General features: G+C 36.2%; 2 protein-coding genes and 1 non-coding gene across 3 annotated transcripts; all 3 read right to left on the bottom strand.

Annotated features, from left to right (window-relative positions):
- Nucleotides 1–4,963: 4,963 nt before the first annotated feature.
- On the bottom strand, nucleotides 4,964–5,050 carry LY79DRAFT_t2. The gene has a single exon. It is a non-coding gene; the product is annotated as a tRNA-Glu (tRNA).
- A 1,635-nt stretch (nucleotides 5,051–6,685) lies between these two features.
- LY79DRAFT_532916 (uncharacterized protein) lies at nucleotides 6,686–8,765 on the bottom strand. Its single transcript, XM_060556329.1, has 5 exons — nucleotides 8,170–8,765; nucleotides 7,912–8,074; nucleotides 7,769–7,855; nucleotides 7,165–7,708; nucleotides 6,686–7,105 (listed from the first exon to the last, which is right to left on the bottom strand). The coding sequence occupies exons 1-5, from the start codon at nucleotides 8,403–8,405 to the stop codon at nucleotides 6,837–6,839; spliced, it is 1,299 nt and encodes a 432-aa protein (XP_060420718.1). The 5' UTR covers nucleotides 8,406–8,765; the 3' UTR covers nucleotides 6,686–6,836.
- A 956-nt stretch (nucleotides 8,766–9,721) lies between these two features.
- Nucleotides 9,722–10,903, bottom strand: LY79DRAFT_504197 (beta-lactamase; the record flags this gene model as incomplete). The annotated part of the gene is made up of 1 exon (XM_060553491.1): nucleotides 9,722–10,903. The coding sequence occupies one exon, from the start codon at nucleotides 10,901–10,903 to the stop codon at nucleotides 9,722–9,724; it is 1,182 nt and encodes a 393-aa protein (XP_060420717.1).
- Between the last annotated feature and the right edge of the window lie 13,568 nt (nucleotides 10,904–24,471).

Here is a 24,471-nt window from a genome sequence, read left to right as displayed (position 1 = left end):
GTTGCTAACGTTGACGTCGCAATGAGGAGGAAAGCATGTACCTTGCTCCAAGCGCACCTTCCTGTAAAAATACACACCCCCTCTTTCTCACTCCTCAAACACGCAAGTCTTCCTTCCTCAACAACCAGACACCAAGAGGCAGTCCGTGAGCTCGAAGCCGGGCAAGGAAGCCAGCCGCCAGAAACTAGCGGGACGGGAGGGCCGGTTAGTGTAGTAGGGGGTCGTCACCTCCTTCGTCTTGACGTATCTCTTCGTTGGTGGTGTCTTCTTGTTGTTGGCTTCTCTATCCCACCGCAGGTGTTATTTTCTCTGGCGGTGTGAGAGACGGACGGACCGAAAACTGAGTTGGATGCGAGGTGCTTGGAGCTTGCTTGTTTGCTTGTCGCCTGCTATCGTGATCCCCCTCGACTATCACTACCGGAAGGTATCGACCGAATTGACCTTTTTCTTCTTTTTTTCTTTTTGGTTTCTTTTCCTTCCGGGGCACGCGTTTCTTCGCAGATATCGCACGCACACACGGACACGGACTTACACACGTTAGATGCACGATCGATAGGTGCCAGAAAAATGCGGAGCAAGTAGGCCTAGCTGATGATTGGCGATTGATTTGATATGATTGCGAGGACCCAATAGCATGGGAGCAGTCTAGGCCCTGGTGTCTGTTTCGCAAGCTCCTTAAAGATGAATATGATTGAGTGTTTCGACTCGCTCGTTCTCGCCCTCTCTGTCTCCTTCCGTGTGTGTGTGTATGTTCGGTTTTGCTGCCTCACGCTGTCACGCTTGGATGGGCTGGAGAGTACTGATTGGTTGTGGAGAGGGAGGAGGTGAAGGATGAGGGAGAATCCTAAGCCATGACTTGAAGGGCGAGGCCAGTAGCCATTTAACATCTCTTACTGGCTGAATCAGCGTGCTCAAGTGGGGCATGGGGCGTGGGCAGCCGTGTACTCTTGACTTTTGATTTGCTGTCATGACGTGATTTCAACTTGGACTGTTCAAATCACGCCCTCCTGTGGGGTGGGGTGTGGATAATACAGGCTGAGAGGGATCCCAGCAAGGCATCAACAATCCATCCAGTCCCTTCCGTGTTCTCCTTCACTGCAGTCGAATTTCTGGGCCATGGCTCTTGCCGGATGAAAAGAAAAGAATACAAATGGAAATTAAAGAATAGATAATAAGAAACCGGACTCGGAGCCAGAGGTACCTAGTACTCTTCCACTCTTATTGAGGTTACATGGAAGTTGTCTTCTTCATCCCGAATAACAATTATCTCTGCTTTCCCCTCCCCTCTCGTCTTCCGAGTACAGTACTTTGCTCCGTTCCCAACCGCCTGCCGCCGCTAGTCGGCTCGCCTGTCAACCTCTCGGGCTTTCTGCCCTGGCCTGGCCTCGACTTATCCGTATGAGGCAAAGTCTCCATCTGCCACGTTACTTCAGCATTTCCTTTTCTCAAAGCACCAACAACGGAAAAAGATGAGACGAGAAAGGGCTCCTCGTACTGCTGCTGTTCAATGCCAACTATTCTGATCGGCCCAAGGTGCCTGCCCCTCCCACACGCGGGGAGCGGGAGCTCTGTCGTTAAAGATGTCGAGTATCTAGCGAGCCGACTGCGTCGCGTACCTTGACCCCGGGCTACCTCACCTCCCTCCTCAGCATTAGTTTCATGGCCTGGCTTGCTGAATGCGTGCAGGTGACGCCACAAGACAAGTCGGTCAGCGACGGCATACGAGCGAGAACCTACTCCAACTCCCCGAGGAATGAGGTCGATCGCTAGGTTCGCGAGTTGGAATCCAGCAATGGCTAAATTTAGCGATGCACGATTCGTTCCTACTGTGTGTTTCCCGCCTTCTGCTTTCGACGCTGCACTCGTTTTCATCGCCGCGACAGAAGTGGGACACGGACAGTGCGGAGAAGAGACCGGGAAAGGGGAGGGGAAGAAAACGAGAGGCGGTGACGGCTCCTCTTCCGCCAACTGTTCGTCTGCTAGCCTCCTCCCTCGGCTGTTGACGTTGGAACGGTGGGGGGCAAAGGCCAAGTTGACGAGAGTCAAAGGAGGCTGGGAACAACACTCTTCGGCACAGCACCAAATGCATCGATTGATTACTCTTGCTGGGTGTGACATCAGGTCCGACATCCAAGAACACTGCGACAGGCTTATCTTCTTTACCAGCGCTTAATGATTACAGGATAGTTTCCTTCGTTTCAACGAAAGGATGGAATCAGCATCCAACATCCTCGACCTGCCGCCACTCCCTGTTTGGATCGATACGGACCGACGGTTTGCGCTCGTTCGCCGGGGCCTCGCAAGCTCATAACAGTCACACTGCCGATCGGTCGGGCTGGACTGCTGGTGCGGCTGGGTCTTTTCCCCTGTCCCCTACAAGCTCATCCAAGCTCGTCTCCGGCTTTCCTGTCCCAGGTCTGTCCGCGCTACATCACACTTTCTTCTTCCGCAAGCGAATGGATGGGAAACTCCACCCCAGCCAGTCTGGCCCCACGTGACACACACCGCATAATTCTCGTGAGATTCATTATGAATCTGAGGCAGCAAATTCCCTGACAAGCAATAAACGCCACTTCATCGGGAGTACGTACCGAGTATGGGATAATTCGGTATCCGTATCCGTACCCCTCCTGTAGTCCTCTCCTCAAAGGCAAAATGGAAATGACATTCACAGAACAGGTTGGTCTACGAGTGAAGTTTTCCTTCTCAGTGTACTCCGTACCAAGCACCCGCTACTAGACACATAGCGCATCGATGCACCCTTGCTGCGCTATGTCACAGAAGGCAATTTTGTTTAGTTGTGTTGAGCTGAGTTCGCCTCTCCAACGAGTGCTGTCAGTTCATGCTCAATCCCTAATAGTGTCGGTGAGACGGCGGGCATCAGTGTCTTCGTATTGCAGCCATTGCGAGGTACCCGCGCCCCGAGGGCTTCGGACACACGAACTCTGCATCCGGCCGCTCGGAGATAGCTACTTACAGAACTCTGACTGCAGCAAGTACATGCAGTCCGCGTATCAAAGGCTTGGTGTCTCACGGGCTGGCAGTCATAGTGGGGTTACCTGGTGCGTCGGCTGTTGCACGCACTCTGCAGCGTGGGGAGAGAGGGATTAGCAACGATGTTGGCTTTATCTTCTGCTCGCGGTTTTGACTGCCTCGCGACGTCTTTGGTTCGCAAAAGCGTCGTTGCTCAAGCGGAGCGCACTCCGTATCATTCTCGTGGCCAGCGACTCACAGGCGGACGACGCGACGCGAAATCGACTGGATAGCAAATTGCCCAGTACGGATGATCTGAGTGGTTGGAAGCGCCTCATTTCTGCAGCTGCCTAATGGTCAGCTGCCTAGTTCCACGATTCAAGTGAGTGGGAATGTGTCACGCCTCTCCCGGGGGTACACGGACAATGAGCCAGTCTGAGGGCCAGGACAGGGCGGGGAAGAAGCACTCTGCCACTCCCCGCCGCCGCCCAGGGTCTGCTATAATCGACAACTAGCAGCTCTTGACCGCGCAACGCGCGGACGTCGGCCACCGCCAGCTTCGCGATGCCGAGCCTCCTTGCTGTTATGGTGGGCAACACATCTACTTTCACTCCGCGCGTTGTCCTAATCTCGCCCATGTTCATCAATCTTGGACAGTAAAAGGTACCTCGGGCGCTTCAAGCCTGTTTTCACCCAGCCGTGCGGTCGTTGTGGTTCTGGACTCGGCTCTGAACCAGAAAAGGCATTGACTTGGCTCACTTATCATCAGGCACCCAGGAGAGCGGGTGTACTTCCATTCAGAGGCCGGTTATTTCCCGCCTGCGGTCATAAGTCTGCGTTGGAGCGACCTGATGCGTCGCACCAGCCGACAATAGTCCATCAGCTACTGCTAAGCTTCTTGCATACGAGGTCTGCGAAGCTGAAGTTGGGCGCTAGGTAATACCACACGCTGCCATCATCAGACCAACCAGATGCATCCTGCCACAGAGCCTCAGAGGGTTTGCCCACCCAGTATGATTTACCAGTTCAGTAAATGCCCATGTGGGAGCAGTATGTCAAAGAATCCAAGCTGATCACAGACTCTCCACAACGAATTCTGTGCTGCGTGCTCAAGTTGGAATATGTTCCATAGGCCTGCTCCTATTCCTTCGAGCCAAGACCCTTTGGCTTGTGTTTCGTCCGGCGACATATTCACGTATTTTGGAGCATCGCAATACGCGTCGCGAATCAGCAACACCCGCCACAGTCGTCGTCGCTCATTTCTCTCTCGATTCTGCAATCAGCTACACCCCGGTCGTGAAGGGATCTTCCGCATCTCCTCGCAACGAATGAGGGCCATTTCTGTGACCTCTGCCTTCCTATTCGGCCGTCTAACCCCAACCATCTGGAAGCTAGCACCGCAACACGATCCCCTTCCCCGCCGCTCCCGTCGGGTCGTGATGGATGGATGTCTCTTGTTCCTGGCGCTTAAACCCTGAGTGATGGGTCCCGCAAACGCACGATTCAAAAAGTGAGAGAGAGGGGTAGGAGCTCCGACGCGCCGGTTTTCAACATCCATGTCGCAATCGTCATCCTGTCCATTTTGTGGTATCAGAGGGCGCCTGAGAATGAGTGTTTGCGTGCGACGGGGGGGACCTGCGAGGCATATTACCGTCAGCGCTTAGAATATATCCTGCTCACCTTACGAGCCGGACGAGTGACAGATCACAGGAGCCTGATCGGCATCGAAATTAATGCTTCACTAATACGAGCGCACACCGCGAGAACAATGCTTACGATTGGTGACAATGATAAATGCCAGCATCTAGATTTTTTCTCGGTCATCTGAGCACATAGTCGAACGGCTTAGTTCCACTAAAATAAGGCATTATCGCATGCTTCCAGGCGGCGTTTGAGTTGCAGTGTGATACTGCACAAATGACCGGACCTGGCGCGGTACGCAATAAGCTGTTCGTAGCAAGCACGTCCGCGCGCCTTCAAAAATTAAACGTTCCGAAACCGAGAATCGAACTCGGGGCTATGCCTAACCTGACAAAGAATTGAGAGGGCATCATGTTGGCCACTACACCATATCGGATGTATACTCGAGGTGGAAACATGGTAACTAATCAATGTTGTCGGGGAAGACCCGGGAAGACGGTGGAGATATTTGCGTGGAATCAAGCTTGGCGCCGGCCTCGAGCAAATTTCCGTATGACAGGCTTCTTTTACTCTAAGCGCTTTTCCATGATGTGACAAGAGAATGTACAATGACAATTATTATCATTATTGTTATTGAAAAAGGATTTCTTCTTTTGTGTTGTGAACAGACGTCCGCATAGCCCGTTCTACTTTCCTCACCTTAATCTTTTGACATTGGACTGGAGTCGTTTGCCGCGTGCCTTTGAGTAACCATCACTGATTGGATGATTTATTTATGGAGCATCAGATGACATATATGGCCGTTCCTATCTTGCTACGCCACTCATACTTTTCCTTAGACGGTAGTTCACTCACATCTCTTCATCTCTTCTGGCGGCATGCGGTCACCTTTTCAATGTCGGCTCAGTGTCTAGGTGGGAAGAATGCCTGTAGATGAATAACATCTCAGCTTTATAGATTGGTCGGCGGCTGTTCAGTGCATGATACGTCATGCCAGATTGAACCTGGCGTGTTGGTCAGGAACAAGTCAAGTCTGATCAGGATACCATACTAATTGACAGTAGAGACGTTCTCAACCAGAAACAGCCATCTGGTTACAAATCGATCCCGTTGAACTGTGTTGTCCTGCAACCCTTTGTTGGGTTGCACGTTCTCATCCTCCAGATGTTGAGAGTGGATGGAAACCTTAGGATCACCAACTCCCAGATGACTTCATGACCCAGGGTCTTTTCAAGACTATGACATCAATCTACTTGTGGAGTGTTAGTTGTGATACAAAGGAACGTCAAGGCCCAATGTTTTCCGGTAACGTCTCCCCCCAGTATCCATAGAATGGCTTGCATTCAGGGCAGCTTTGCTACATTTGGTCATGATACGTCACTTTGTCAAGCTTCATGAGACATTTCATGTGCTCATATTATAAGGGCATTACGATTTTAGACTTGATTGGCGTGTAAGCGTCATTTCACCCGTTTACGCTGTTCCTGAATTTCATGTATCCTGATAGCGAGGCAACTTTGAGTATGTGGACAGGGTCAACTGTTCATTGTTTAAGGTCAGTCAAATCGTAAAGGGTGATTATTAGGGCGGAAACTCACCCTGAGAGGACGTTGCCCAAAGTAGAACGTGGCCATTGATTGAAATCCAAATTCAAAGTATGAGTCCCGCTGCCCTTGGCGTACTGTATCCACCGTTCAGAACATGAACTTACACGGTCCGGGGATTCCTGGAGAGCGCCGAACATTGCCTCTTACATCAAGTTTGATAGTACAGACTTGCTAACCCGACGACTTGGGTCTGGGCTATCATGGTGGGCCGCGCTTCTCGAAGCTTAAGGAATGCCTCAGTTCGCCAAGCCTAAACACTCCTGCGGGTTTCTGGATGCAAGTAGGTAGAATAAAATCCAGCATCTCAACAAGTCATCAACATTCAAACCCGCCAACCACATGCATCGAAGTGAGGGGCTTCTTCATTCGCTTGAGTGATTGAGTGTTACAGCCGGGTATCTGACTCTAATATAGCAACAAAGGTCAAGAGTGTTTACTCACTTCGGCAATATCAAGCTCGCTAAGTGGTCACACCCAGCCTGTGATAAGCACGAACGGGGTTACGATTCGAAATTTAATGCTGATGTTGAATACTACTATTTACTCGGAATGTCAAGTTTGCCAACAGTGATCATGAGATCATAAGCGACTGTCACGGAAAGGAGCCGATCCTCCTCAAAGATATACGTAGCAGAACGGTCCTGCAACAGTGCTCATAGCGTCCCGGATTTTGATGGGTTCTGCGTCAACGTATCCATACCCCAAGAAATCATCCATGGTCGCGTTGGCACTGGGAGGCTGATCCAAAAACGTGTTGGTTCCGGCAAGAGCAGTCTCGCCGTATTGTCTCTCCCGAGGCGAAAGCATCTGCCACATCCACCATACTCGGTCAATCATAGAATGGTGAAAGTAGAAAACCGGGTCACCTGGCGAAGTGAAGACGTCTATTGACGAGAGTCAGACCATTTGAACAGCCAAGTGTATCAGAGGAGTGCATCCTTACCTCTTCCAGGATCTCCTCCAAGAGCGTAATGACCGCCACCGTGAATGCCTAGCACAATATCGGTCAGAAGTGATTTTGTCATCATGAAACCGCATGGACTAAAAATGAACATACCAATGCTGCCACTACCTGGGACACCTTGCATTTGCATTTGAAAGTCGTATACATTTTGGGGCTGAAGGATGTTGGACAGCACGGAGGTGATGTTGGCGAAGACACGGTTGACCTCCGTCGTTAGATCACGCTTGAGGCAGCGAGGGTTATAAGAGAGGGGTCCCCCGGGACTCGACTCAACAACGCCACCGGGCAAGTCGAGGGCAGCAGGGCCAAGGTTGACAACCATATCCTTAAAGGGCCCCGAGGTCACGCATCCCCCGCCGGTACCTACAGGAAGGTAAATCGGGGGTAGGCCCTGTGCAGCTCCGAGCACAATCGATTCACGCCCAGGGATGAACTCGCCATTTCCAGAGATGGAAGTTTCGCTCCCGTCGAAGATGGGCGATTTTTCCATACCTGTGATTGCTGTCTTGGACCAGTCCCAGTACTGCGGTAATCAGAACATTGATCAAGGCCGGCGCAAGATGGTCATTCGGTAAGAACTCACCGGCTGGGTGCCTTGGTAGCCGCACTCGTTGCGGAGAGCTTCTTCGTACAACCAGGTGAAGTATCGATGCCAAGACAAGAAGTTACCCTACACTAGCATGTAAGGCAGAGTATGTGTATTCAGAAAGTGACATGTAAACTCACAGTGTAGTGTATGGTCGTGGTCTGGTTGATGTGGGTTGCCAAAAAGTCATCAAACCTTGTCTTCGCACCTGCCGCCTCTGATGACGGGGTGCGAGAAGGCTTAGACTGCAGACATTTGACCGCTTCGATGTAATCGAGCTTGTTTTTTCTGCTCAGCGAGCCCCTGGAAACCCAAGTTAATTGTTAACGTACTCATTTTAAACGCACGCCTCGCCCAGACAGAGATCTCGGATCGGGCTGCGACAGCGGGTCACTGACCATTCCCTGCGGACTCGAACATTGTTCCATGTGCAAGTACCCCCACGCTTCCGGACCTCACCGGTTTCGATCTGCGACTTGGTATCTTCGAAGGCAGCCTGCGCGAGACTAGCCAGCCGTTGAAGGTCGTCGGCAGTTTGCCGGTCTAAACCGGGGTCAGTTAAGCGGGAGGTGGATCTGGCTTGCGCAAAAGAGGCAGCGCTAACGCCGAGAAAGGCGAGTATTGAAAGTCGCATGTTTAAAAGACGGCTCCACGTCAGTATAGGAACACTTTTAGTAGGTTCGACACAAGGTTGAAGTTCAAAGTTGTGGGAGCAAGTACAACGCAACCGATTGAGTCAAGAAGCGGAGTCTCAAAGCGCCGGCGTCCTATATGTGTTGCCAAAGAGCTGCTCATCGTCAACCTAAGGCGCTCAAAGAAGGCTTTCCAGCCTGTATGCGAGCTACTGCCATGTACCCGTTAAAAAAAGAAAGCCATGGTGAAGTTCTTCCAATCCTAGCAATAGCTCATGCATTTGAGTAAGCACCAATGCAGGTATGTAGCATTGCTAATGAACCTTATGACTAGTCTCTCAGCTTTACACCAAGATCATGAGAAGGATTCTTGCGTTTGGATCCTGGTTTGTCAGTGCGCTGGATAATTATTGCACCCGTTTCTGGGCATTCATCCGAGATGGACGTGCCCCTTTTCGGATCAATCATCAGAACCGTTAGCATCAAAGCTGCAGTGTGCTCTTCGCTTACTATGGCAATCTTCGTTATATTGTACGAATTGCCTGCCAAAATATGAGCTCTTCTTTGACTGTGGCGAGACTCAAGCAATCAAGTTTGTTAGCGAATGATTCTCAATGTTATGCGGTGCATGCGTCAACATACATAGTGTCACAAGTACCGGTAGAGCACACAGCGGGGCATACAAGAATAAGAATCAGCAGGGCTTAATTCTAAGAAAGGAATAATGAGAAGAGAGGAATTGTATTTGTAAGCAAGTGATGAAAGTACCGGTAATGAGTGAAACGTCACGCAATAAGGCGCATGGCGGAGCTGATGCCAAGTGCTAGTCATGATGAGTCGATGACGTGAAGCTGTCGTGAAACATAGCATGTTCAAAGGCAGCCACACAGGAACACGGTAACGGGAAAGCGGCTTGGGGGTTACGGTGAAGACAAGAGGTGGCGGAGCACAGATAAATATTCAAAAGTATTTTGAATTGCGACTCAGGCACTGAAAAAATGATTGAACTTGATATTGCTGGGTTGGGCCCTTATCAAAAGATCCCCTATGCCATATTCACAATATGCACACTGTCACATAGGCTTCTTCTAGGTTTCTTCCCTTACTCACTTTCTTGTTACACATTGTCATAGGCAATCATCATCATTATTCGTGTTCAGAGCCTCCTAGCTTGACTTGGGCTTCGGCGGACCTCTTTGCGATTGACCTTGTAAGAAAACGTAGCTTTAATGACGTATTCGTCCACATCTATCTACCTTGCCGTAATCTTTACAAGCCTTGAGACTTTTTACAGCTAGTCATTCCTCTTGATCACATCTCATGGCTCACTATTCCTATTTGAAATAGGGACCCCTAAAGCCTTGTAAATCTCCGCAACGTAAGATCTCACAGCATCATTTCCTGCAGTGCCAGCTTCCATCTTGTTCATTGCGTAGGCGATAGTAATATGGCGATCAACGTCATTGAGGACCATTGAACCACCCCAACCTCCCCAGAAGCAAAGCCTGCCCTCAGGTATCCAAGAGTCAATGCCCGAATCGCCGTTTCCTCGGATCCCGAGACCAGTTCCAAACCGGATGGGGATACCGAAGCACAGGTCGGGACCGTATGACTGCTCTGTGAAGATGAGGTCGATTGTATCTTTTGAAAGTAGTCTTTGACTTTCGTCACTAATCGTGAGGGCTCTTGACCATATTTTTGCGATCGCTTGACTGTTCGAATGTCCGTTTGCGGCGCCAATATCTGCTCTTCTCCATGGCTCTGTGTTTGCGAAACTAGCGTCCGGAGTAGGATACATCATTTTAGCTGGCAGAGAGTCGGGGTCCATCTTAGGCGGCGATATGGAGTCGGACAGAGGAAGGGGAGGGGGTACCAGTTCTGCGACGCGGGGCCAGTCTTCCTCCTTGGCGCCAATCTGGAAGTCGGCATTGAGGGGGGCTGCGATTTTTTGAGCCACAAACTCACGAAGAGTCAATCCTGTCTTCCGGCGCAGAAGCTCTCCGATCAGATAACCGTACGTCCAGGTGTGGTATCCCGAAGCTGTGCCCGGTTCCCAACGTGGCGGCTGCTTCTCAAGCCTTGATACAGTTGCATCGAAGTCACACATCTCTTGCAGCGTGATTGGATCATCGAAGACTGCAAGACCCGAACTGTGAGATAGCAGGTGACGGACTTCGATGTTTTCTTTCCCGTTCACGGCGAACTCTGGCCAGTATTTCGATACTTTGTCGTACGGAGAGAGTTTTCCGTCGTTGATGAGAAGAAGAACGGCAAGGGCAGAAACGGTCTTAGTCGTTGAAAAGACGTTGACAATTGTGTCTTCATTCCAGGGGCGGGTGCGCTTGGCGTCTGCATAGCCTCCCCATATGTTGATAACCTCTTCGCCATCGATGCTGACAGTAAGGGAAGCACCCAGTTCTTGTCCAGATTCGAGAAGTTCTTGGAATTTCTTGCTAACCCCATGAAACTTAGGATGGCATTTCCCGTGTGCTTGGGCCATCTTGAATATTCAATATAGTGGCTGTCGAAAGAAAAGGAGTCGCTGGAAGACGGATGCAGATAAGGCGGGGAGAAGGAATATAAGGCATCTCTTCCAGCGAACTTCTTGCTACTTGTGGAGTACTGAGCCCCTCTCAGGAGACTGTGGACCCAGGTAATTTGGTTGCTTCTATCCAGAGTCTTCCTCGTGGTGCCAAACAACACCGTAGCCGTGCGGGGTGGCATACCGTCGGACTTCGCGGAACGATTTCGTGCCACTTCCCCATTGTAGCGTTCCATATCTGTAGGTTCGGCCCACAAATGATAATTAGCGAGTCTCTTGACAAACAAATGTAGGGTTTACTGCGACATCGGATACTCCGTAGTCTCAGTCGCCGTTCTATGCTCGGCCAAACGAGTTGTTAACCTCGGCCATACATACCCCTGCTAGGTGTTACGTCCGATGCATTACTAACCTCTTCGATATACGACGAGAAATATCAGCTGTACGAAGTAGGCAAGCCATTTATCAAAACTCCACTTGATACTCCCGTGGAAAGTAAAACAATTAAGTGTTTTGCTGCCCACCTAGTCGATAGCAAAGGTTCAAACGGGAGGGCCTTTGGAGATCCACTTATCCCCTGCACGGTCAAGTTAGTATTAAACAAACACAAAGTTAGGAGAGTGTGTGGATAGTTGAGAGCAACTGACCGACTTGGAGATTTGTCTGGTCCGGAAGAAGAATGACGCAAGTGCAAAATCAAGGTAGACTTAGGGTGCATCCGACACGACAGTAAATCCGATAAACGAGAGACAATCAGACTCGCTCGTTTCTATAGCGGGATACTTTCAACCAGATTGCACAATCAGTGCACCGCAAATGATTCTGTCTTGTTTGTGTAACTCAACTACCCCGCAACCGGATATCCCCCACCTTTGGACATCCGAAAATCCCCTCCTTCATCAACACCACTACCTTTTTTAAACTATCACAACATTATCCATTTACATCCAAACAACGCAATTTTTTTAGGATACCTTCTTTAACCTATAATAAAGCAATATACCAAAGATAAGCTCTAATAGGCCCTTAATAATATAGTAGATAGTTACTTTATCTACTACACTACTTAGAAATAGGCTATACTATACTAGACACTTTAATACTAATTCTATAGGTAGTAAAGCAAAAATACTACCTATAACTATATATAGTAATTATCCTAAGCCTAAGAGGATTATCTAGCTAAATAAGTATAAACCTAGTATACCCTAGGTAATAGACCTACCTGTTATAGTTAGTAATCTAACAGTAGGGTTTTTGCTAGGAATAAGCTAGGGTTAATACTTAGTTAACAGTAGTGTAGGCTTACTAGTCTATTAATTACTTAGTAATTAGTTAGGTAGTTAATAGTTATAAAGGTAGCTTATATAGCTCTTGTTAATTAAATCACTAAGGTAAGATACTAAAAGGTATTTAGAGAATATATTATAAAGTTAATTACTAAAGAGCTATAAAAGTCTGTCCTTAAGTGTGTCTAAGTTTATCCTATATATAAGTTTATTCTTCCTGTTAGTATATAAGGCTATATATCTAAACTATAGCACCTATATATTTTCTGTATAGTGTCTATATACTAAGTATATAGCTTCTATATTTTTAATATATAGATCTTATCTAATCTTATTATTATATAACTTATACTATAGTTCTTCTATATCTATAGGAGTTATCCTGTCTACGCTTATCTATTAGTTCTATATAAATACTATTACTGTCTACTAGTTACTTTACTAAGTAAGGTAATATTACCTATAACTTATTAGGTTATAACATTAGGTCTTCTTTCTTAAAGGTCTTGCCCTTAAGACCTACATAAGTAGGTTATATCTCCTAGGTTAAGGAGTTATTAATTCTACTTCCTAATCTACCTATAATACTAACACTATATTAGGTTATATAGAAAAATTAGGATTAAAATTAGCACTTTATTTAGTATATAATTATGTTTTCTAATAGTTTAGTTTTTCTAACGTTATACTTTACACTTAGTGCTTTTATACTAGTTATATTTATTAAATAGCTAAGGGGGCTAAAGTTTATTAAGGTTATAAAAACTTAAAGTGTCTTTATAATAGAATAGTAGTAATATTAAGTTATAAGTAAACTTCTTTTTTATTTATTAGTTTACTACTAATAATATATAGTATAAAGGCTAAGTAATTAGCGTTAAGAATAAGAGAAGAAGAAGGAAAAAGTAAGTAATACCTTCCTTAAGCTTTATTAGTAGCTTACTTAGATCTAATCTAAGGTAGCTAAGGCAGCTAGTTATTTATTAAGGATTTATACTATTTACAAGAAAGTAAAGGAATATTATATAGAGACGTTTACATAGGGGATATAGAAGTTAAAGGAGGCAGATACCTTAATAGTACTTAATACTTATAAGTATTAGGTAGTAAGTAATCTTTAGGCTAAAGGTATTAAGAATAATATAGACTAGTCTTTATATAGGCTTAGTAATAAGTTTACTAGTATAGGTCTATTAGTACCTAATTCTTCTAGTACTTATAAAAGTCCTAGAGTAGCTATTAAAAGTACTAGAGGTTCTTAACTAGTTCCTATAAGTTATCTTTATATCTATAGCCTTTTTACTTTACTAGGTATTATTCTTTACTGTTTTTATAGTGTTTATTAATAATATATTTAACTTTATATTCTAGTTTATTTAGTTCTATAATAATATAGTTATTAGTATTTAATCTTATAGTACTAGTTTAAGTAGTATAATATAGAAGACTAGGTGTATTTTTATTATTTCTAGTAAGTTAAGTTTATAGTTAACTAGTAAGATTTTCTTAAGGATTTTAAAAAGTCTAAGTTTTTTATAATCTAGTTTATTACTTAGTTGCTTAGTTTTAATATTTTAGTAAATAAGATACACACTATTTCCCTCTTTAAAGGTTAGTCCCTTAATCTTTTCTAGTTAGCGTACTTTATTATTTATTATCTAATAAATTCTAGGTCTTTTAAGGCTAATTCTTAGAGTTCTTAAATCTTATTAAAGTTAGCTATAGCTTTTAGTGCCTATAGTCCTTGTTATAGTTCTCTATATACTGTTAGTTAAAATCTATAGTTTAAGTAGAATAGTAAGTTTAAAGTGCTTTCTCTAATAGCACTATTATAAGTAAATTAGGCTATAGGCAGTAATAGTACCTAATTATCTTAGTTATAGTTAATATAGTATTATAGATACTATTTAAGTATCTAGTTAATTCTTTCTATTTAGCTATTAGTTTATAGATAAAATAAGGTTAATAGCTTATAATTAGCTCCTAGTTATAAAATTAAGGATTTCTAGAACTTAGATATAAATAACTTATCTTTATCTAATATAATTTCCTTTAGTAATCTATAGTTACTAATAATGTATTTTAAGAAAGTATACACTAGGTCTTCTGTAGTACTTAACTCTAGGTATAGGATAAAGTAGGTGTACTTTATAAGTCTATTAATAATAACTAATATACTATTATAATAGGTTTTTATAAGTAGTTCTTTTAACTTTAGGAGTTTAATAATAAAGTCTAAAGAGATAAAGTACTATACCTTTAGTAGTGCTAGTAGTAGTTATATTTACCTATATAGCTTATAAAGACTATTTTTGCTTTTTTTATATATCTTATAGTCCTTAATTACTAAGGCTACTTTTTATATATAACTTACTTATTATAGTGTTAATAAATTCTCTTAAATATCTTTATAACTCCTTAGTGTCTATATACCCTAGTACTATATATCTTATAGATTTAGTTAGCTATTATCTTACTAGTTATACTAGTATTAATATGTCTACTAATTATAATAAGTTTCTAGGCTAGTATAATATTACTATTATTATTATATTTAAGGATAACTTATGTTTCCTTTAGTACTAGTACTTTATAGTCTAGTCTTTTGCTTAGAGTGTTTACTCTCTTATTTTTTATTCTTTTATAGTAGATAATCTTAAAGTTATATTCTAAGAGGAATTCTAACTATTATATTTATTATTTATTAAGAACTTTTAAGGTAGTAAAGTAAAAAAGTTCTTATAGTCTATATAAACTAACACCTAGTGCTTAGTTCCTAATAGGTGTAGTCTTTATTCTTAAAATACTTTAATAATAGCTATAAGTTCTTTATTATAGATCTAGTAGTTTAATTTAGGTCTATAGAATATTTTTAAGTAAAATATATATAGGTAAAGCTTCCCTTTATTATCTTGTTGTCTTAATTACCTGCCTATAGTAAAGTCTAAGGCATTAGTCTTAACTTTAAATAGCTTATCTAGGTTAAGTATTATAAGGACTAGTTTAGATCTAATAAGCTCCTTAAGTTTCTTAAAAGATTATTAGTATTCTTTAGTCTATAAGAACTTAGTGTTTTTCCTAGTAAGTTATTATATTAGTTATAAGATATCCCTAAAGTTCCTAATAAACTTTTAATAAAAGTTAATAAATCCTATAAAGAATTAAATATCTTTAATGTTCTTAGGAGTAGGCTAGTCCTTAACTATATCTACTTTCTTGTCCTATATTTATATTTCTCCTAAGGTAATAGTGTATCTAAGGTAGTCTACCTTCTAGGTATAGAATTTACTTTTCTCTAGTTCTACTAGGAGTTTTACTTCCTAGAGTTTATTAAGCACCTAGTGTATATATTCTTTGTGTTCTTTAAGATTCTTTAAGAAGATTAAGATATTATCTAAGTAGTAGATAATAAAAATATCTAGTTTTTTTATAGAATATAGTTAATTATAGTTTAGAATATAGTAGGTGTATTAGTAAGTCTAAATAGTATAATAAGTGTCTTAAATAGCCTTTACTTTATATAGAATACTATTTTCTATTTATCTTCTTCTTTTATATAAATAAGGTTATATACTTCCTTTAGGTCTAGCGCTATAAACTAGTTAGCTTTATATAAAAGGTTCTATAGTTTACTAATTAGTAGTAGTAAGTAACTGTTTTTTTTAGTAATATTATTAAGTCTATAGTAATTAATATAGAGTCTTAGTTCTCTATTCTTCTTTAGTATAAATAAAATTAGGTATCCTACTAGTAACTTAGATAGTCTAATATAACCTTTTACTAGGTTCTTATCTAGCTATTTATTAAGTACTTCTTTTTCTATAGGGTTAAGCGCGTAGATTAGCTTAAACTTTAGTGTTTTCCCTTTAAGTAGTTAGATCTTATAGTCCTATAGTCTATACTTAGGTAAGCCTATTTCTAGTTCTTTAGTAAATAGCTTAGTATATTATTAATATTTAAGAGGTACTATATTAAGATAGTTTTCCTCTAAATCTTCTTTGTCTTATATTATATTTCTAATAGTTACTATAAATATAAGTCACTAGTCTTATATAGGCTTAATCCTTTTAACGTATATATAGTATTATTATTTCTTGTACTTACTTAGGGGTTATAGTGTATAACGCTGCCTTATAGCTAAGTCTCTCTACTAGAGTTAGCCTATTCTCTAGTCTATATTAAGGTTATACTTTTATAGCTATAGGATCCTAAGGATAACGCCTAGTTAGCTAATAGCTATAATATTAAAGGTTAGTTATTTATAGTAGCTTCTAACGTTTATAAAGAGAACCTTAGTTTCTTTACTAACTATCCTACTATTATATACAACTGTTTCTCCTTCTATAGTCTATAGGCTATATAGCTTATTCTTAGATTACTATATAATTTCTAGTTAATTTACTATCCTTAGTAATATTAGGTTTACTTATACTTTACTATTTACTATAGTATAAATAATTTACCCTTTAATTTTAATATTTAATATAAAATAGTTATTATTACTAAACGTTAGCGTTAAGTATAAGGACTTCTTGTCCTTTATTATCTATAGTCCTTTTATAAGTAATATGTCTTGTTTTTTAACTATTCTTAGAAAGGTCTAGCCTTTTTCTTCTAGGTTCTTTATACCTTAGCTTTTCCTATATAGTAGTGTTTATATTTATTGTATAGGTATTCTAACTAGTGTTAGGTCTTACTATATACATATAGCATAGGATACTTTAGGCTTAGCTTAAAGTAAATAGTTTATTATCTATACTCCTTAACCTTCTATATACAAAGGCAGAGTATTAAAAAAATACAATACAAATACAATACAAATACAATACATGTATTTGTATTTTTTTTCTAGTACAATACAATACATGTATTTGTATTTGTATTTTTTCTAAGGCACTATACAATACAAATACAAATACATGTATTGTATTTTGTATATTATACAAAATACAAAGGAGAAATATAAAATTAATTCTTTTAATATATATCTATATTATAGTCTAATAATATATAAGTAAAACTATATTAGTAACTATATATATATATTTAGAAATAGTAATAAGTATTTTATTAATACTAATAATATTACTTCTCTATATATATATATAAAAGTAGTTATATTATTATTTACTCTTAGTTACTTAGTTACTAATACTAAGACTTCTTAAATTATTACTATAAAAAGTATTTAGAATAATATTAGTAATATAATATTTCTTTACTTCTTTAATATTATAGTTTAAAACCTTATTTATATTACTTTTTTCTTAGTTATAGTAGTTATAACTAATACTATACTTTATAGTATTACTAATAGTATTCTATTATATAGTATACTAGTATAAGTAATAGTTTAACTTTAATTAAATATAATACACTATATTAATACTATTACTATTATATATATAGAAAGTAATTATATTATTATTTACTATTAGTTATATAGTTATTACTCTTAAGACTTTTAACTTTAATATTATAAAGTAATTAAGATAATATAAGTAGTATAATATTTTTTACTTCTTTAATATAATAAGTAAAACCTTTATTTTAATCTATATTACTTTCTTTTTAGTTATAGTGACTATAACTAATACTATATTCTATAGTATTACTAATAGTATTTTATTATATAATATATTAGTATAGGTTATGGACTAAGTTTAGTAGAACATAATAATAAAAACTATTAAAGTAGTTACTTTAAAGTCTTAATAATTACTATTTTCTTTACTATTTATTAATTATTATATTAAAGTATAATTAAATATAGAAAGTAATAGTTACTTATTATAATATCTTTATCTTATATTATAGTATTATATTATATAGTAGAAGAATAAAATATATTAAAAGTATTAATATTTTATTATTCTTCTATATTCTTTTAGAAAGAAAGACTATATCTAGAGAAAAACCTTATTACTACTTAGTAATAAGTATAACTTACTAATAATATAGTAGTATCTATAAGTATAATAAAACCTAAAGAATTAAAAAGTAAAAAGCTATAAATCTTAAAATCTTAAATATTAATAATTATAGTATTTATAATTTAAACTACTTAACTAAGTATAATTAAATAGTGTTATTAGATATAAAAATTATATATTATACTTATAAGTTATAGCTTATAAGTTAAACTTTATAAAGTATATAACCTAGAGTATAATATAAGTTATATATAGTTATATTATATATAATATACTACTAATCTACTATAAATAAGTTATACTAAAGTTCTTTATAAAATTAAAGTTATAATTTTATAAAGTTATATAGCTTATAACTATACTATATATCTATTAGTTATATAAAGTATATTATAATATATAAATACTTAATATTATATACTAATTAAAGAAAGAAGTACTTAGAAAAAAAGTCTTATAGTTATATATAGTATATAACACTTAAGAGAATTAAGATATATATTAAGTATTAATTATATAAATATTAATTAAGTTTATAATATTAATATATATAATTATACTATATAAATAACCTATAATATTATTAGTATCTTTATATAACTATAGACTATATAGTTATTTACTATACTTATAATAAATAAACTTATATATAACTATAAACTATAACTTATATAAGTACACTTTTATATTTATACGTTTATTTTTATACTTTTATACTTATTATTCCTAGTTATTAACTATAGTTATACTTTATAGTTATACTTTATAGTTATAGTTTATAGTTATAGACTATAGTTATATTTTATAGTTATTATTTATTAAACTTTATAAGTATACTTTATAGTTATATTATATAGTTATAGTTTATATAAATAGTTTATAGGTATAGTATATAGCTATATTTTCTAGAAATAGCTTATACTAATAGTTATAGTATATATTTATATTCTATAGTTATAATATATAATTAATATACTTTTTTATAAGGTATTTACTTATAGTAAGACAAGTATATATACTCTTTAGAGTAGTAAAAAATATTCTATTTTTACTTTTCTCTTAATTATTATTTTTATTTTTACTTCTACTTATATTTTACTTAATATATAAGACTATATACTATATTAGTTATAATAAACTATATTAATACTACTATTATTAGTTATTTTATAGTTAGTTATAATTTGGTTATTTATTATATTATAAGTTATTTTAAAGTTACTTATTATATAGTTAGTTATATTATTAATAGTTATATTATAGTTAGTTATTAAATAGCTAGTTATACTTTAGTTAGTTATTATAAAGTAAGTTATAATATAACTAGTTATTATATAATTAGTTATTTATAATAACTTTAGTATAGTTAAATATATTAATAAATTATAATTATTATACTATATATTAATAAATTTAGTATTACGTTTTATTTATTATTAATATAGTGCTTAATAGTTATTACTAAATCTTAGTTTTTAAGTATATAATATTTTAAGTAAAATATATAAATAATACTATACTATATATAAAAATTAAGTAATATTATATATAGTTAATTTACTAATTTTAATTATTTTTATTTTTATATTGTATAGTTGTATATTATACAAAATATAATACAAATATAATATAATACAAATACAAATACATGTATTGTCTCTCTTATACAATACAATACAAATACATGTATTGTATTTGTATTGTATTGTATTGTATTTGTATTGTATTTTTGTATTGTATTATATTTTGTATTTTTTTTAAACTCTCTGTACAAAGGTCCTTGTTAAGTTAGTATCTAGTCACTAGTTTATTATAAGGCCTATAAAGGTAAAAGGTATATACTCCTTTTTTTTCTCTATATCTTATATATTTATTATAAATACAGTTAGCCTAGAATACCTTATAGTATAGTAAGTGTTTTAGGTCTAAGTACTTATAGTCTCTAAACATAGGTTCTTTATTATATAAGATAATAAGTTCTCCTTTAATATCTATATCTTAGGTTCTATAGAATAGGAGTTCTTGTTTATTTATATTCTTTAGTACCTTATAAAATATAAGGCTAAAGCTATTATTACCTTATACTATAAGGTTATTAGGAGTTTATAGAGCAAGTAGTTTATCTAAATTATAGCCTAGTGTACTTTTAATAGGGGATAAGGATAATAGTAAGCCGTACGTCTATTCCTTAATCCTTTAGTCCTTAATCTTAGGGGGATTAGGATTTATAAAATTATTATAGCTAATTTTTACTAATTACTTAGTAGCTCTTTACTCTATTTTACTAAGGGATATAAACTTGTCTAAGGAGAGTTTATTAGTAGGTTCTTCTTTATTAAAACTAGTTCCTTATACTTTAATAGTGTCTTAAGGGGTTAGTTCCTAAATAGTAAGTTATAGAGGTAAAAACTAGGTCTTTTTCTTTTTTCCTACTACTATAACTTTAATAGATTATATACCTAGTTTAGTTATTTTATTTATAGTCCCTAGGACGTCTTGTTCTAGTAGTAGTTACTTCTAGTAGTTCCCTTAGGCTTAGATTTATATATATAGTTGTTTCTTAATAAAGTTTAATATATCTTATATATATAGTTACTTAAGTTTCTCTTGTACTATATCTTAGGCTTAGATTAGTTTTAAGATAAGTCACTAGTTATATTATTCTAAAGCTTGTTCTTAGATACCTTATTGCTTTCTAGTAATAGCAATAGTTCTAGTAAAGATATTCTAGAATCCTTTTGTTTATATAGTCTTAGTAAGTTCTAACACTTCTTCTAGATCTAGGGGTTAAGGTTCTACTACTTTATAACTCTAAAGGGTTATATAGAGTTAGAGGTATACCCTAGTTAGTAAAAGGAAGTTTCCTTAGTTCTTTTTTTTTACTTTAACTTATTATTAAATATTCTTCTCTTGTTATTATAGATTTTATAAGGTACTATTTAAGCTTTATAGTACTTATTTATTATACTTACTTAGTACTTAGTAAGTGTTTTTACTACTATACTTTATACTTACTATAATAGTTCTATTCCTAGTTCTTTTGTTAATAGTTTTTTAGACTTCTATTACTATTTAGTATTATTACTTCTTAGCTATAGTAATAATCCTAAGGTTCCTCTTTAGTAGGGTTTTATTAAGTACTACTTGTTAATAAGTATTCCTTGTTGCTACTATTCTTTTCTTAAGGCATTCTTTAATTATATTAAGTTTAAGTATATTAAGTATATCTTATAGCTTCTTAAGAGTTATATCTTATACTATTATAAAGGCTATAATAATATTTTAGTTTTTTTTTCTTATTAGGTTTTTTTCTTCCTATAGATATATTTTTTATCTTTAGCTTCTTAGGATACTATCCTACTTATTCTTTACTGTCTTAGTGTATAGTGTAGGTGTTATTATAGTAGGTAGTCTAGGTTAATTATTAATAGAGGACTTCCTTAGTAGCTATATTAGCTTTCTTAGTGTACTTTAGTAAGGTTTTATATTAAAGTTATTTAGGTTACTTATAGTCTTATATATAGTAACTAGTCTTTTTATAGTTAAAGTATTTAATAGTCTTAAGGTTATATAGTAGTTATTAATCTTACTTATATACTATACTTATATCTATTAGTCTAGTATAGTGTCCTTAAGAGGTACTTGTCTAGTTATTATAAGGTCTTTATTATCTATTAGATGTTTTATTTTATTAGCCTAGTAGCTTTAGTCCTTAGGTATACTTCTTGCCTATGTTTACATTAGGTTATTTTACTTTTCCTTTTTCTTATTATTATTTATATAGTTATATATTAATTTTAATAGTAAGCTTAATATATAATAGGAAATCTTTAGGGAGGTTTATAATTTTAACTAGTTTATCTTTAATATCTTCCTTAAGTCTTTAGTAAAATATAAAAATCAAGGATTCTTAAGTAATATTAAGTCTAGTAGCAAGTCTTTAGAATTTAGCTACATAGTGTAAAGTAGCCTTAGTCTATCTTAGGTTAAATAGTTCTTACTTAGCTTATTACTTCTTATTAAGGTCTTAAAAGAGTAATAATAGCGCTTTCTTAAACCTAGAGTATTTATAAAAGATCTCTTAGGTTTTTATCTTTAGGCCTACCTAGTTATTTATTATATAGTCTATTAAGTAAAGGTTAAACTAGGCTAGTGCTTTTCCCTTAAGGAATAAGGTAGTATAGATAACTTTCTTAGGTTTATCCCTAAAGCTAACGTTATAGAACTAGTAGTACACTTAGACTTAAGTAAGGAATCCTTTTAAGTGTCCTAGGGTTCTATTAAACAGCTATAGATTATTAAGTCTAAGTTTATTTTAACTATTAACTAAGGTCTATATAATATTAGTAGTGCCTTAGAGGGTTTTAATAGTCTCCTTAAGTTCTTATATCTTAGTTAAAGGTTCCTTAGGGATAGCTTTCTCTAAGCGCTTTAGTTTAGCTATATTACTATTAATAACTTTAATAAGTTACTAGTTATATCTAGTATTCCTTTTAATTATTCCTTAAATTATAAGGTACTAATCTATAGTAAGAATAGCCTTACTGTCTTTATTAAATCTTAGATTAGGTAAGATAAATCTATTATTAATCTCTATAACGTCCTTAAGTTCCTTGTCTAGGGAGCACTAGGACTTAAGGGTACTTGTTAAAGGTGTATTCTTAGAGGTTAACATAGTGTCTTTACTATTAGGTAAGTATTAAGGTTAACTTACTTAACAAGAGTAATTAAAGTGTTATAGTTAGTAATCTAATAGTAGGGTTTTTACTAGGAATAAGCTAGGGTTAATACTTAGTTAATAGTAGTATAGGCTTACTAGTCTATTAATTACTTAGTAATTAGTTAAGTAGTTAATAGTTATAAAGGTAGCTTATATAGCTTTTGTTAATTAAATTACTAAGGTAAAATACTAAAAAGTATTTAGAGAATATATTATAAAGTTAATTACTAAAAAGCTATAAGAGTCTGTCCTTAAGTATGTCTAAGTTTATCCTATATATAAGTTTATTCTTCTTGTTAGTATATAAGGCTATATATCTAAACTATAGCACCTGTATATTTTCTATATAGCGTTTATATACTAAGTATATAGCTTCTGTATTTCTAACGTATAGATCTTATCTAATCTTATTGTTATATAACTTATACTATAGTTCTTCTATGTCTATAGGAGTCATCCTGTCTACGCCTATCTGTTAGTTCTATATAAATACTGTTACTGCCTACTAGTTGCTCTACTAAGTAGGGTAATATTACCTATAACTTGTTAGGTTATAACACTACCTATTAATAACTAAAGGGCCTAGTAGAGTATATACTAGGTAATACCTATAATACCTATTAACCTTTAGCTAAGAAATAAATATAGTAATTTCTATAGTAAAACCTATTAATTAGGACCTATTAATCTAAAGTAATTAATGCCTAGTAATAGAAGGCCTATTCTTCTAAGGTTATCTAGGGGTTTTTCTAGCTTCTAACTAGTATTCTTACTATCTAAGGAATCTATTTATCTAACTAATAGAATATAGATAAGACTAGTATTATAGAAGGCAAAAGATCTAATAGGCTAATACTAGGCTCTATAGTATTATAGTATATCTAAAAAAAGTAGCTAGGATCCTAGGCATAGATCTCTATTATTAAGTGTATAGCTACTAATAAGAGGTCCTTATACCTACTAGTTATATATAAGGGTAAATTAGTCTAGGCCTAGTAGTTCCTATTTAACCTATCTAGATATAAAGGATAGTACTTTATATATATAGATAATAGCTAGATAACTAAGAAGACTACCCTTAAGTAACTAAAGAAGGTCTTTATCCTAGGCACTATACCTAGTAAGCTAAAGGTAGCTAGACTACTAGTTCTAGATAGGTATTATAGCTATATATTAATAGACTTTATATAGGAATACTTCTAGAATAATATATATCTATTATATCTACTACTATACTCCTCTATTATCCTTTAGCTACTAGATATATTAGTCTTTAGCCTATTAAAGTACACCTATTAAAGGGAAGTTAAATATCTAGATAACTAGGTTAGTAATTTAACTATTACTAACAAAAGGGTATTTTTAGCCTATTATATAAAGGCTAAAGATATAGCTATAATAGTCTAGAATATTAGAAGTAGCTAGAGGTTAGCTAGACTATAGCTAATATATATATAGTAGCCTCTATTTAACCCTATAGTTACTAAGGACTAATAGACTAGCTAGACTAGCTAGCCTAGTAGCTAATAGTAGGATAAAGCTATATCTATTATCCTATAGTTAACCCCTTATTAGTCTACTAAA

Source organism: Colletotrichum navitas (genome assembly GCF_030913465.1).
Source record: "Colletotrichum navitas strain CBS 125086 chromosome Unknown LY79scaffold_1, whole genome shotgun sequence".
In the NCBI taxonomy this organism is placed as follows: Eukaryota; Fungi; Ascomycota; class Sordariomycetes; order Glomerellales; family Glomerellaceae; genus Colletotrichum; species Colletotrichum navitas.
Note: the sequence above shows the minus strand (reverse complement) of the source record. Positions and strands in the feature narration are given on the sequence as shown.